The sequence below is a fragment of the Schistocerca cancellata genome, chromosome 8 (genome assembly GCF_023864275.1).
Source record: "Schistocerca cancellata isolate TAMUIC-IGC-003103 chromosome 8, iqSchCanc2.1, whole genome shotgun sequence".
NCBI classification, from domain to species: Eukaryota; Metazoa; Arthropoda; class Insecta; order Orthoptera; family Acrididae; genus Schistocerca; species Schistocerca cancellata.
This window is the reverse complement of record NC_064633.1, coordinates 197,551,685-197,565,959: the sequence shown is the minus strand read 5'-3', so window position 1 is coordinate 197,565,959 and position 14,275 is coordinate 197,551,685. Positions and strand designations below refer to the sequence as shown.

At 43.1% G+C, this 14,275-nt stretch overlaps 1 protein-coding gene across 1 annotated transcript in view; it reads left to right on the top strand.

The window, feature by feature from the left end:
* The first annotated feature begins 494 nt into the window (after positions 1 to 494).
* Positions 495 to 14,275, top strand: part of LOC126094644 (histone deacetylase 11) — a 77,344-nt gene continuing 63,563 nt past the window's right edge. The window contains exon 1 of the mRNA XM_049909139.1: positions 495 to 822. Within this exon, the coding sequence (XP_049765096.1) occupies positions 773 to 822 (50 nt within the window). The 5' untranslated portion in view covers positions 495 to 772. The remainder of the gene's footprint in view (positions 823 to 14,275) is intronic.

Sequence of the window (14,275 nt, the reverse complement as noted above, 5' to 3'; positions counted from 1 at the left end):
GCTGCGTGCAATGCTGGTCGTTCACATTAAACAAGAAAGGGTACGACATGCTGACTGGCACGCTTCTGTTCGCTTCTCCTTAAAATGTTTCCGTGGATAAATGAATAGACCTATAAGAATACATTTTTCAGTAAATCACTAAAATCAGTTTTGAGCATCCCCACAATACGGGGGCGGGGATTAGCATGGCTCACCACCACAATGAGTAGGCTTCCTCGCCGTCATTTACGCAACTGGTTGCGTCAGATTTGGACTAATTAGTGAGCTAGTCTCATTTTTCAGATCGACCATGAGACACATTATGAACCATAAATTAGTAAAATACATGGTTGTATGTTACAAGTGACACAGTTAAAACCTTCAATAACGCACAGAATATATGAACTGAGTTTACTGAAATGATGGTAGAGTGGTGACAGTCAATTGGCACCAACAATAAGTGTCTAAAGCATTTCACTTTTACAGCGTATGATGCAGATTCAGTTCTCTTTCAGTTAATTGACTTTGGTCATGTGATATATGTTTATTTTCATGAGATATGGATCGGGTTTGAGTATTTTGATAGATGAATCTGCTGGTGAAAGCGGTTTTGTATTGTTCTCTTGCGAGAATCATGTCAGTAAATTGTATATACGATGCTAATAAATGAAATGGAATTCCAACCAGAAAGTGACATTATCTTTCATTTGGAAACTGTTGTTTCTAATTTTCGAGATGATCCCGAATGCAGATTCTATTCTATGAAGCATATACATTTATTGTTGAATCATAAATGATGGGGAAGGATTTTATCAAGCCTAAGAGGAGACATGTTGAAGATAGGTGATGTATATTGCAGATAATTTTTAAAATACATGCAAGCAATCCTACTTGTTATGTTGTACTGATACCATGTACCGTGCTACAATGTAGGGGGATACATGCAATGGAACTACTGATACTAGAATATAGTCCGTCAGATATGATCAGTGGCACTAATGTACAATCACAGGTATTTTTAACTTTACCTCTGTTTCCTATTATCGGGACCCTCATTGGAATATAGAGCTTTTGCGTGGGTATGTATTCGTTATTAACGCCTTTAAACAAATTGAAGGCTTTTAATCAGACCGCAGTGAGAAAATCGGTTCCTCGATTTAACAACAGATTGCAGTTACATCTAAAAAAAATTTGTCATAACATACTCATTGGCTTCACTGGTAAAAGTTCGGTAATAGACCCCCTTGCATTTCTTTAGTTTATTTGCTATATTCATACATAACACGTTTGTTGATAGTTCGTCAAGTTTGAAGGATCACTGTGAAATTCTGTACAGCAGTCTTTTTGTAAAGGCTGTTTTCTGCACCAGTTTTGTCTTTAGTAGTGGGCATCATATGATAATTCCAGCTGGCTTGTTTGGAATGATGGCAAGTTATTCTCCATGTACCATACAGATGTACCGTGTCACACAGCAGAATAATGCAGGCTATGTACAGCTGTGCTAATTAAGGTGGTGCTGTTGACATGATGTAGTACTCTCTCTCATGTGGTGGGAACAAAGCTCAAGTCTCCTTCTGGTCTTCCAGATTGAGGGTATTTTGGTGGCCTTGAAGCAGTTAATAGAGAATTACAGAATAGTTCCTGTGTAAAGGACGCTGCCAATTTCATTCTCCATATTTTTAAGTTCTTAAGTTGTGTTATGTCACTAATTGAAGGTACATTAACTGTTGTTTTGCTTCCTTTGTTTGTGCAAATACCCACACACCCCACATCCTCCCCGTTTTTGGTTGATTGCCCACTGAAAGTTGTCAGTTTCTTGATGATCCTATTTGGTGTACCGAGCGGGGTGGCGCAGTGGTTAGACACTGGACTCGCATTCAGGAGGACGACGGTTCAATCCCGCATCCGGCCATCCTGATTTAGGTTTTCCGTGATTTCCCTAAATCACTTCAGGCAAATGCCGGGATGGTTCCTCTGAAAGGGCACGGCCGACTTCCTTCCCAATCCTTCCCTAATCCGATGAGACCGATGACCACGCTGTCTGGTCTCCTTCCCCAAAACCAACCAACCAACCAACCTATTTGGTGTATAAGTGGTGGTGTTTAAAAGTGAAGATGGATTCTTTAGCCTTGGCTACTGTTTAAGTATGATGTAATACCATTACGTGTTTAAGGATCTTCTTGTTTTCCAAAGGCACAAAAACATATTATTTGGCATGTAGACCTCATACTATGATATAAAATGAAGGGTTTTTGAGAAATTTTTCCTATTGGTTGTAGAAAACCCCCATTTTTTTAACACAAAATATGTTATAGAAAGGTAGTATTATTGTCATCACCTTAATGACAGCCAAAAGTCTTGTTTGTATTTCCGTTGCATGCAGTGTCAAGTGATGAGATGTGATAGAATAATATAACATTAGTTTTGATATTATTTACCAACTTTTTCAGAAGTACATGTGTAAAAATAAGCATGTGTACAGCATATAAATCCTTGTCAAACTCTGCCTGTTGTTCTTCGCTTCTGTGTGTGAATTAGTTAGCACATGTAGCTAATAACATATTGGTGAATGAACACCTAACTAAGGTTCCATCTCCTTATTTGCCATATCGTCATTCCCGTATCGTGTCTACAGTGATGATCTTGGTGGTTGTGACTGACTGATCTGTAGCACAGCCCAAAGTCTAGATTAGGTTGGAAGGTGACAGTTTCGTTGTGACTTCACAAAGCCAACAAATGTGAAAGGAGAATATGTGGACGTGTTAACAAATTGACAGGTCGTGAACCCAATGTTTATGTCCATCCCATATTGAAAAATGCATGGGGGGAGGAGGGTCCAATGTAACTTCACAACTTACAAACTTCAAATTAAGGATTAAAGTGTCTATAAAAATGTGGAATCATCTGAGCCTACAGTGATAAGGTACAGGCTTTTTATTGTTAGTTGTATGCGACAAGTTTGAAACTGTTGCAACTGATGGACAGGAATATTGCTCTGAATTAACAAAAATCAGGAAATGGAGGTAACACACTGGCAAAGTTGATGTGTGAGTTTCAGAAGCTGCAGTTTCTCTGCAGGCTTTGGAAAGTGATTGTGTAGGAGTTTACACAGTTGCTCTGTTGGTGCATTTGTTATATCCGATATTGAACTTGCTGATTTTGTCATTTTTGTATTCATTGCTGCTTCTGTTGTGTCTGTAGATCTTTTTTTAAGCATTTACTGCTGGAACGACAGTAGACGCATGAATAGATGGATCCATCGTTGTGTAATGAACTCATAAATTGTTAAGCCCTTATGATCAGTTTTCTGGTGTATGTGGAACTGGAAGACTGGTACAGGTCCGGTGAACAACTTTATTCCATCCCAAACATGTTTTCATTCAACAGCTGTTACACGGCTACGCTTCAGTGAGTCCACATGGATGGTTTCAGTAATCCATTGCATGCTGTTAACTAATCTTAGAGGAATGGTGGCAATACCTATAACATCAGCAAGGGAATCTAAGCATCAGTCTTGTAGTGTTGAATGAAGTTTCAGGATTACTGTAGCAAAAATGATTCAACAGTGGCTTTGGCAGAGCTGTAGAGGCATTGTATCACTGTAAAGCCTAAAGGGAATTGTCCCACTTTGTGTCTCATGGCTTTAATCTCTAGTTGCCATCTTCATTTGGCAACATCTCACTATCTGCGTATACTGTTCTGCTATTATTAGAATATTTTTTAAGCAAGTTACATTTGAAATAATATCTGAAAAATTTATATTTAAAAAATTCTTAACCTCCATCGCAATAATGAGATACTGCTCATGTATACTAAGTTGCCACTCAGTGCAGTGGCTGATGGTGGCAACTGAAAATGGGGAATGCCTTTGCGGTCACTCCCGTCAGCCAATGCGCCAAGTGTCAGCGTGGTTTGTGCTGACTGTAAAACCCATTTGGATTTCAAAATGACTTTCTATCAGAACTGGTAGTTAGACATGCATTAGCCACATAATGTAAATTTTAAATGACAAAATGTCACCTGTCGCCTTTGTATTGGTTTTAGCCAACATACCTGATTGTGTGAATCATCATTCCCAAGGATTACATATATTTTCATGGGACTAACAGTTAAGCACATGGCCACCTGAATCATCTAGTTAAATGGTACAGTGATCTGTCAGATTGATCTGGCTGTAAAACTAGCTAGATTGTGGCATACACTCGCGCACACACACACATATCCATCCGCATATACACAGACACAAGCAGACATTTGTAAAGGCAGAGATGTCAGTCGCTACGGAAGTACAGAGGCAAAGATGATGTTGAAAGACAGGTGAGGTATGAGCGGCGGCAGATTGAAATTAGAAATTAGCGGAGATTGAGGCCTGGCGGATAGCGAGAAGAGAGGATATGCTGAAGGGCAAGTTCCTATCTCCGGAGTTCTGACAGGTTGGTGTTAGTGGGAAGTATCCAGATAACCCGGACGGTGTAACACTGTGCCAAGATGTGCTGGCCGTGCACCAAGGCAGGTTTAGCCACAGGGTGATCCTCATTACCAACAAACACTGTCTGCCTGTGTCCATTCATGCGAATGGACAGTTTGTTGCTGGTCATTCCCACATAGAACGCTTCACAGTGTAGGCAGGTCAGTTGGTAAATCACGTGGGTGCTTTCACACGTGGCTCTGCCTTTGATCGTGTACACCTTCCGGGTTACAGGACTGGAATAGGTGGTGGTGGGAGGGTGCATGGGACAGGTTTTACACCAGGGGCGGTTACAGGGGTAGGAGCCAGAGGGTAGGGAAGGTGGTTTGGGGATTTCATAGGGATGAACTAAGAGGTTACGAAGGTTAGGTGGACGGCGGAAAGACACTCTTGGTGGAGTGGGGAGGATTTCATGAAGGATGGATCTCATTTCAGGGCAGGATTTGAGGAAGTCGTATCCCTGCTGGAGAGCCACATTCAGAATCTGATCCAGTCCCGGAAAGTATCCTGTCACAAGTGGGGCACTTTTGGGGTTCTTCTGTGGAAGGTTCCGGGTTTGACGAGATGAGGAAGTGGCTCTGGTTATTTGCTTCTGTACCAGGTCGGGAGGGTAGTTACGGGATGCAAAAGCTGTTTTCAGGTTGTTGGTGTAATGGTTCAAGGATTCCGGACTGGAGCAGATTCGTTTGCCACGAAGACCTAGGCTGTAGGGAAGGGACCGTTTGATGTGGAATGGGTGGCAGCTGTCATAATGGAGGTACTGTTGCTTGTTGGTGGGTTTGATGTGGACGGACGTGTGAAGCTGGCCATTGGACACGTGGAGGTCAACGTCAAGGAAAGTGGCATGGGATTTAGAGTAGGACCAGGTGAATCTGATGGAACCAAAGGAGTTGACGAGGCAACCGTTGGTTGCGAAAGCTAGAATTTTGTGTGTATGTTTGTGTTTGTTTGTGAGTCTATCGACCTGCCAGTGCTTTTGTTTGGTAAGTCTCATCATCTTTCTTTTTAAATATATTTTTCCCACGTGGAATGTTTCCCCACACACACACACACACACACACACACACACCTAAAAACAAAGATGATGTGACTTACCAAATGAAAGTGCTGGCAGGTCGACAGACACACAAACACACACACAAAATTCAAGCTTTCGCAACAAATTGTTGCCTCATCAGGAAAGAGGGAAGGAGAGGGAAAGACGAAAGGATGTGGGTTTTAAGGGAGAGGGTAAGGAGTCATTCCAGTCCCGGGAGCGGAAAGACCTTAGGGGGAAAAAAGGACGGGTATACACTCGCGCGCGCGCACACACACACACACACACACACACACACACACACACACACACACACACACACACACACACACACACACACACATATCCATCCACACATATACAGACACAAGCAGACATATTTAAAGACAAAGAGTTTGGGCAGAGATTTGTCTTTAAATTTGTCTTTAAATATGTCTGCTTGTGTCTGTATATGTGTGGATGGATGTGTGTGTGTGTGTGTGTGTGTGTGTGTGTGTGTGTGTGTGTGTGTGTGTGAGTGTATACCCATCCTTTTTTCCCCCCCTAAGGTAAGTCTTTCCGCTCCTGGGACTGGAATGACTCCTTACCCTCTCCCTTAAAACCCACATCCTTTCGTCTTTCCCTCTCCTTCCCTATTTCCTGATGAGGCAACAGTTTGTTGCGAAAGCTTGAATTTTGTGTGTGTGTTTGTGTTCGTTTGTGTGTCTGTCGACCTGCCAGCACTTTCATTTGGTAAGTCACATCATCTTTGTTTTTAGGTATATTTTTCCTACGTGGAATGTTTCCTTCTATTATAACTATATTATATATATATATATATATATATATATATATATATATATATATCTCAAGACAAGAAATGAGCATTGTTTATAAAAATTACTTAAGGTAAAAAATCAAAGAGCAGAAATGAAATATCAGAGAAATGAATGTAAATCAGGAGCAGAAATCATAAGTAATGAGACAGCCTGACAGGTCCTGGGGTCAGAACCAGCTGCAGGTAAAATTAGTGACTACCCTAACACTTGGCATAGACATATGCAGAAGATAGGCAGAGTAATTTGTACCTCTCAAATATCTGCACCTAACACATCCACCCCTTACATAATTTCCATGATGTACTCACTAGAATCTCCCAGAAAGAAACTGTGGCTGGCTAAACACCGAGAGTTCAAACACATTAATTTATCTGAATTGCAACTGAGGTGCAAGAAATAGTTTGGGGGGGGGGGGCAATTATCTATTCCCATCTCGCACATAAATGAAAAACTTCATGGATTTACTAACAAACTTATTCAACTATATGACAAATATACTCTACTAAAGACCAAAACTGGAAGAAGGAAGCCTGAGGCTTGGCTGACTGAAGAACTAAAACAGATCATGAATACTCAGAAACACTGCACAATGTGCATACAAACTACACCCCGTACCTGAAAATCATACTGTTTACAAGCAGAAATGGACCAGAGTCAGTCAAGCTGTGAGAAATGCAAAACTCAGGGATGCCCATACATTAATTGACAACAGAAACAGACTGGCTATCCTATAGAGGCTGCTGTGTGGTCTTGGTATAAGCAAAGTAAAAGATCAGATGATCCCATTGTCCCATCTGGAGATCTGAACCACTGCGTACATCACCGACAACCACAAATGAAACAGAGACCCGTTGATTACTTCATGGGGGTAACTACCTGTAGCCATAAAAAAATGCAGTCTAAAGCATGTTACTTCAAATCCCTGGGAAAAAAACCATCATGCATATCAGACCAGCATCACAGTGCAAATGATGAATCTTATTAGTGGCCCACTATAATTGTATCTTCAATCACTCCTTAACCCCAAGTGTTTTCCCAGAGACCTGGAAACAATGACTAGTTAAGTCACTGCCTGAAAAGGACATTGCCACAGCACCCTCTGCATACTGACACATTTGCATTCTTTCTGCTCTGTCCAAGGTCTTAGAATACATAGTCCAACCAACTAACAAACCACCTAATTACAAACAATCTACTAGAGGAATACCAGCTAGGTTTCCATAAACATCTTTGCACATCATCTGCCTTAATAAAGCTAATAATGATAACAGATGGCCTGAAGCTTGCCGCGGATGCACAAGAGGCAACTATCATTTTCTTCTTAGACTTCAGCAAACCCTTTGCATTTTACTTGCCAAACTTAGCAGCCTAAATTTCTCACCAAGAGCATTGCAATAGTTTGATTCATGCCTGACATCTTCTCGGCAATATGTCATGTCCAGCACCATAAAGTCACAAAAGAGACAGGTAATTTCAGTGTCTTTGGGGTTTAGTATTAAGTCCTATATTCTTCTCATTGTATGTAAATGAGTCACGACGTTTTGCTCTGGTGCAAATACCACACAAAGGCAGCTGACATTTGGTTCTATCTAAGTTCAAAACCAATAAACCTGAGGACAGCTATCGGGAACCTCATCCTATGTCCAGTATCAAAATGGGTGCAGGATATAGGGTTGAAGCTCAACCCATCCAAAACGCTAACCATACTGATTAGCCCAGAATATCATCTTTAACCCTAAATGGGACAAGTATCAACATCTCTTCATCAGCAGAGGATCTAGGAGTAATAACAGATGAAAATCTAAATTGGACTGAGCACTGCAATGTGCAAGAAGGCATACGCATCTCTCCAAGCTCTACAAAAATATAAAAAGCTCTTCCATCTTGACTTGAAGAAGAAACTTATACAAATACTTATACATCCAATTATTGATTACAGTGATGTTATCCTCCAGTGCCTTTCTCAGGAAAGCTCACCGTATCTGGAACGGGTTATGAATGCCTGTGTTTCTTATATCTTTGATACTCAACTGTTTGATCATGTTTCACCATCATATGCACAGTTATCTTGGTTGCGAACAAGTACAGAGATTTCCATACCCTCCATCTTCTCGTCTTTCTTACCAACAGACGCTGTTCCTCATATCTCTCCTCAGTCTTAACGCTCCTGTCTGAAAAACATGGTAGAAACACCCATTCCCATCAAAGTAAAATCCTTTCTGTCCCACTCCATCACTCAATTCAGCCACTTTCTTGCAGTCCTTCTCAGCATGAAGAACCTGATTCTGGAGTAACCTCCCACATTATATTAGAGAACTGAATAACATCTCCAGCTTCAGAAGATATATAATGACATATCTACCAAAGCAACATTAAGGATTACCATTGTCCTTGTACACACTCGTTCCCCTTATACATCCTTTTTTTCAACCAGAACTTCGTCATTTCCCAGTATTCTTAGGTGATGCATTCTCCTTAAATTTCCTTTCCCCAGAACTCACTATATCAGAAAACATATCTTGTACACCTAAAAATTCTTTCTATATCTGCCACTATCATTATTGTTATTATTATTATTATTATTATTATTATTATTGTTATCATTGGTCAAGTTGTGCCATGAATTTCTTGTCTCCCCAATTCTTGTCTGTAACTCCTCATTAGTCAAGTCATCTATCCATCTAATCTTAAACATTCTTTTGTAACACCACGTTTCGAAAGCTTCTATTCTCTTTTTATCTACTCGTTATTGTCCATGTTTCACTTCCATATGTGGCTACACTCCAGACAGATACTTTCAGAAAACTTTGTGACAACACTCGCCTACTTTATCTGTTTGTTTGTTGTCCTGTGTTGATGTACTAGCTGCTACACTGGCTGAAAAGTGGGTTGTGGAAGTACTACTACTGTCTACTGTAAATGATGTAGCCGACAGATGCACAATTGTGTTTCACAGTCTTTTACTTACACTGTTCACAACCCCTTCCTTTAACAATACTATTAGTTCATCTCCCAAATGTTTATAATTAATACAGAATTTGATTTGTTTATACGTCAACAATAGCATTTCAGTTACAAAGCAATTACTGATTTCACCCTATAACGAAAGATATTAACTAGGAGTAGTCAAAATAAATTAGAAAAGCAATTACATTCATAAACCTAAGCACAAAATTAGTTCTGGTGCTGTATTCTTTGAAACTGAGCACCAACCCTTGTATTTTATGGAAATGCAGATTATACTCGCGTATGTTAATGGTAATCAGTAAAAATGACAAAAACAAATGTAAGGAGGCAGATGGCAAAACAAAAGGGGAAGTAAAAATACCCCAGCTTGCTTCGTCTCAACTTCCTACAACTTACATCTGTAGTTGATGTTAACAAATTTCTTTTCTTCAGAAATGTTTTTCTTGCTGTCGCCTGTCTACATTTTATATCATCTTACTTTGGCCATCATCAGTTATTTTACTGCCCAAATAACAAACTCATGTTCTACTTTAAGTGCCTCATTTCGTAATCTAATTTCCTTAGCATCACCTGAATTAATTCGACTATATTCCATTATCCTTGTTTTACTTCCAATGATGTTCATCTTATATCGTCCTTTCAAGACATTGTCCATTCCGTTCAATTCTTCTTCCAAATCCTTTGCTGTCTCTGACAGAATTACAGTGTCATTGGCAAACCCTCCCCCTGCGGGTCCAGGAGTTAGAATAGGCTCAAGGTATCCCTGTCTGTCATAAGAGGCAACTAAAAGAAGTCTCTCACTTTTTGGCCCTGTAGCTTCAGGTCCCATTTTATGGTTTGACCTGCCACTTTCCAAACTCTACAGAAGTGCGGACCATATGGGGAAGGAAGCTTTACGTGGTGCATGAGTTATCAATTGTGCCCTTAGATTCGATCTCCTGAACTTCTTGTCGTGGCCTTGCTTCTCCACCTGCAATTCAACTATTTGGGCGAGTACACTCCCTTGGATATGTAGTCTTCTTCCGTTGCCTCCTGTCCTCTTTCGTCCCCATGGCAGTATTGGATTTCTCTGTGTCCAATATCCAGCATGGTAGCCAGTTCGTTGTGGGGGGGGCCGTCATGTACCCATTTGGTGGGAGCTCCCTGACAACACAGGTCTTGCGCTGCTGATGCCTGAGCTGTAAACTCCCCAGGTATCCCAAGGAGTAGATGCCTGTCTTCCTGGGGCATCAGGACTCCCAGCAAAAGCCATCATGCCAGGTGGCCTTTGCTGTGACTGGATGGTGCCCGTGGAGAGAGCCCCTGATCGGAGTGGGTGGCATCAGGGCGGATGACCCACAATGAAGCGGACTAAGTCATTTCTTGCTGGTGACCGTATGGCGCCAGCAGTCTCCAAGAAGGGCAAGATCGAGTACAATGCTGACAGATACGACCCTAAATCATTTCCCTCCCTCACTACACCATGGGAGGAATGTAGAGCTACAGAAAGAAGAGAGCAATGTTCACCTCGGTATTTAGTCTGTAGCAGAATGGATGGGAACTCATTTCTACTTATGAAGCCTCAGTTTTTTTTGTTGAACATCTTCAGGATAAGTTTGGGGAACTGACAGCGCTATCCAAGATGAGAAACGGTGCAGTCTCGATTCAGACAGCATCCCCAGCCCAATCCTGGACATTACTCGCTTGTGACCGGCTGGGTGATATTCCTGTTTCCGTCACTCCCCATAAAAGCCTCAACGTGGTCCAGTGGATTATTTTCCATTGCGACCTCCTCTTGCAGTCTTGACGACGAGCTCTACACCAATCTAGAATGGCGGGGTGTCCATTTTATGTGGCGCAATTACAGGGGACCCAAAGACAACAGGGTTGCTACCGGTGCCTTCATCTTGTCCTTTGAGGGTGAGTCATTGCCTGAAAAGCTCAAGGTGATGGTTTACCACTGTGACATTTACCCACACGTCCCTCCCATTATGCAGTGCTTTAAGTGATGGAAATTTGGGGACATGTCTTCCCGCAGAACTTCCAACGCCACATGTTGAGACTGCAGACTTCCACTGCATCCAGATGCTCCCTGTGCACCTCCTCCCACTTGTATCAAGTGCGGAGAGCAGCACTTCCACTGCTCGCCAGACTACACAGTACTCCAAAAGGAGCAAAAAATCATGCAGTACAAGACCCTGGACCGATTGACTTACCAAGAGGCTAAACGTAAATTTGAATAACAACACCCCATTCGGTTGACGTCCACATACGCTGCAGCTACATTATCGCCACCTTCACACGTACCAGTTGTACCACACTCTGCCATGATCCCTTGTTCTTTAGGGTGCCCCCGGTGAAAGTCAGTACCTTGGTGGTCGCCGGAAATCGCTGAGGACATTATAGAGCGTTGTCAAGATCTACAGTGACATAAGTGGCACCCTTACCTACAACACCTAATAGCTTTTAAACAACTCCATGCCTGCATTCGCCAACTTATAAAAAGACGGAAACAGGAGTGTTGGGAGAGGTACTTCTCAACCAGTGGATGCCATACATCACCTTCCCAAGTCTGGACGAAGATCAGACATGTTTGTGGGTACCAGACCATGACAGATGGCGTGTTATTTACTGGCACAAACGCAATTGGCGAACACTTTGCTGAGAACTATGCCCGAGCCTCTGTGTCAGAGAATTATCGCCGAGCATTTTGCACCCTCAAACAGCGGGTGAAAATCAAAGCCCTCTTGTTCACTGAACATCACAGCGAACCCTATAATGCTCCACTTACAAAGTGAGAGCTCTTCAGCATCCTTGCACATTGCCTCAACACAGCTCCTGGGGCAGATCGGATCCACAGTCAGATGATTAAGCGACATCCCCTCGTCATCTTCAACCGGATCTGGTGCATTGGCGTCTTTCCATTGCAATGGCTGGAGAGCACCATCATTCCAGAGCTCAAACACAGTAAAAACCCACTTGATGTGGATAGCTAACGGCCCATCAGCCTCCCCAACATTCTTTGTAAGCTGTTAGAATGTGTGGTAAGTCGGTGGTTGTGTTGGGTCCTGGAGTCATGTGGCCTACTGGCTCCATGCCAGGGCGGTTTCCGCCAGGGTCGCTCTACCATTGATAATCTAGTTTCCCTAGAGTTTGCCATCTGAACAGTCTTTTCCAGATGCCAACACCTGGTTGTTGTTGTTTTTTTTTTGTTTTTTTTGTTTACGGAAAGCTTACGACACGATCTGGCGACATCATATCCTTTCCATATTATAGGAGTGGGGTCTCCAGGGCCTGCTCCCAGTTTTTATCCAAAATTTCCTATCACTCCATACTTTCTGTGTCCAAGCTGGTGCGTCCCATAGTTCCCCCCCCCCCCCCCCATACCCAAGAGAATGTATTGAGTTTATCTCTATTTTTAGTGGCCATTAATGGTCTAGCAGCAGCTGTCAGGCCATTGGTCTCACCTTCTCTGTATGCAGACGTCTTCTGCATTTTGTACTGCTCCTCCAGTACTGCTGTTGCTGAGTGACACTTACTGGGAACCATCCACAAGGCGCAGTCATGGGCTCTAGCCCACTGCTTCCTGTTTTCAGCCTTGAAGGCGTGTGTCATGCCCTTCTGTCGGTGTCATACTGTTCATCCGCAACCAGAACTTTACCTTGATGATGATCCACTCACTGTAGTGGGGACATATCAATTCTTAGCGATGGTTTTCGACACCCGATTGACGTGGCTTCCTCATGTTCATCAGCTGAAGCGGAAGTTCGGGCAGCACCTCAATGCCCGCTGCTGCCTGAGCAACACCAACTGGGATACAGATTGCTCTACGCTGGTGCAGCTCTACAGAGCCCTTGTTCAACCCCTCCTTGATTATGGGAGTCTGGTTTATGGTTCAGTGATGCCCTCAGCATTGCATTTACTTGACCCAGTGCACCACTGCATTGGTAACAGGAGCTTTTAGGGTGAGTCCGGTGACAAGCATCCTGGTGGGGGCCGGAGTCCCTCCCTTGACATTGCACACATTCGTAGTTCTCCTGAGCATCCAAATTACCGTCTCCTTTTCGCATCCACGGCGATTTATTTTCTGCATGGGAGGCCCAGGTCAGGGCTTAAGATTGCGGTTCGCGTCTGATCTCTTCTGTCTGAATTGGAGTCCTTGCCTTTACCACCTATACTCGATGTCTACTCACGTACACCTCCATGGTGTACACCTAGGCTGAAGCTTCGTCTGGATCTTTCACCTGGTCCGAAGGAGTCAGTTAACACTGCAGCTCTCCACTGTCACTTCGTCTCGATTCTTGACATGTATCGGGACCATGAGGTGGTTTACACTGATAGTCATGTTGGCTTCGCATATATTTATCGAGGACATATTGAACAGCACTCCTTGCCAGATGGCTGCAGTGTTTTCACTGCAGAGCTGCAGCCATTTCTCGTGCTCTTGAGCCCATCCGCTCCTGCCCTGGCAAGTTGTTTCTCCTCTGTACTGACTACTTGAGCAGCCTACAAGCTATCAATCAGTGCTACCCCCGCCATCCTTTGGTAGCGACCATCCAGGAGTCCATCTATGCCCTGGAATGGTCTACTCATTCTGTGGTGTTTGTGTGGAACCCAGGCCTCATTGGAATCCCAGGAAATGAACTGGCCAAACAGGCTACACGGAAACCTCTTCTGGAGACCAACAACCTCTTCTGGAGATCAGCATCCCTGTAACTGACCTGCGATCATTATTGCGCCACAAAGTTTTTCAGCTTTGGGAGACAATGGCATAACCTCAATACGCACAACAAACTGCATGCTGTTAAGGAGATATGAATGTGTGGAAGACCTCTGTGTGGGCCTCTCACAGGGACTCTGTGGTACTCTGCTGGCTGCGTATGTGGCTAACACATGGCTACCTCCTCCGTGACGAGGACTCACCTAGGTGTCACTGTGGCTCACATATGACTGTCGTCCACATCTTGCTGGACTGCCCTCTTTTAGCCACTCTGTGGCAAACTTTTAACCTTCCCAACGCCCTACCTT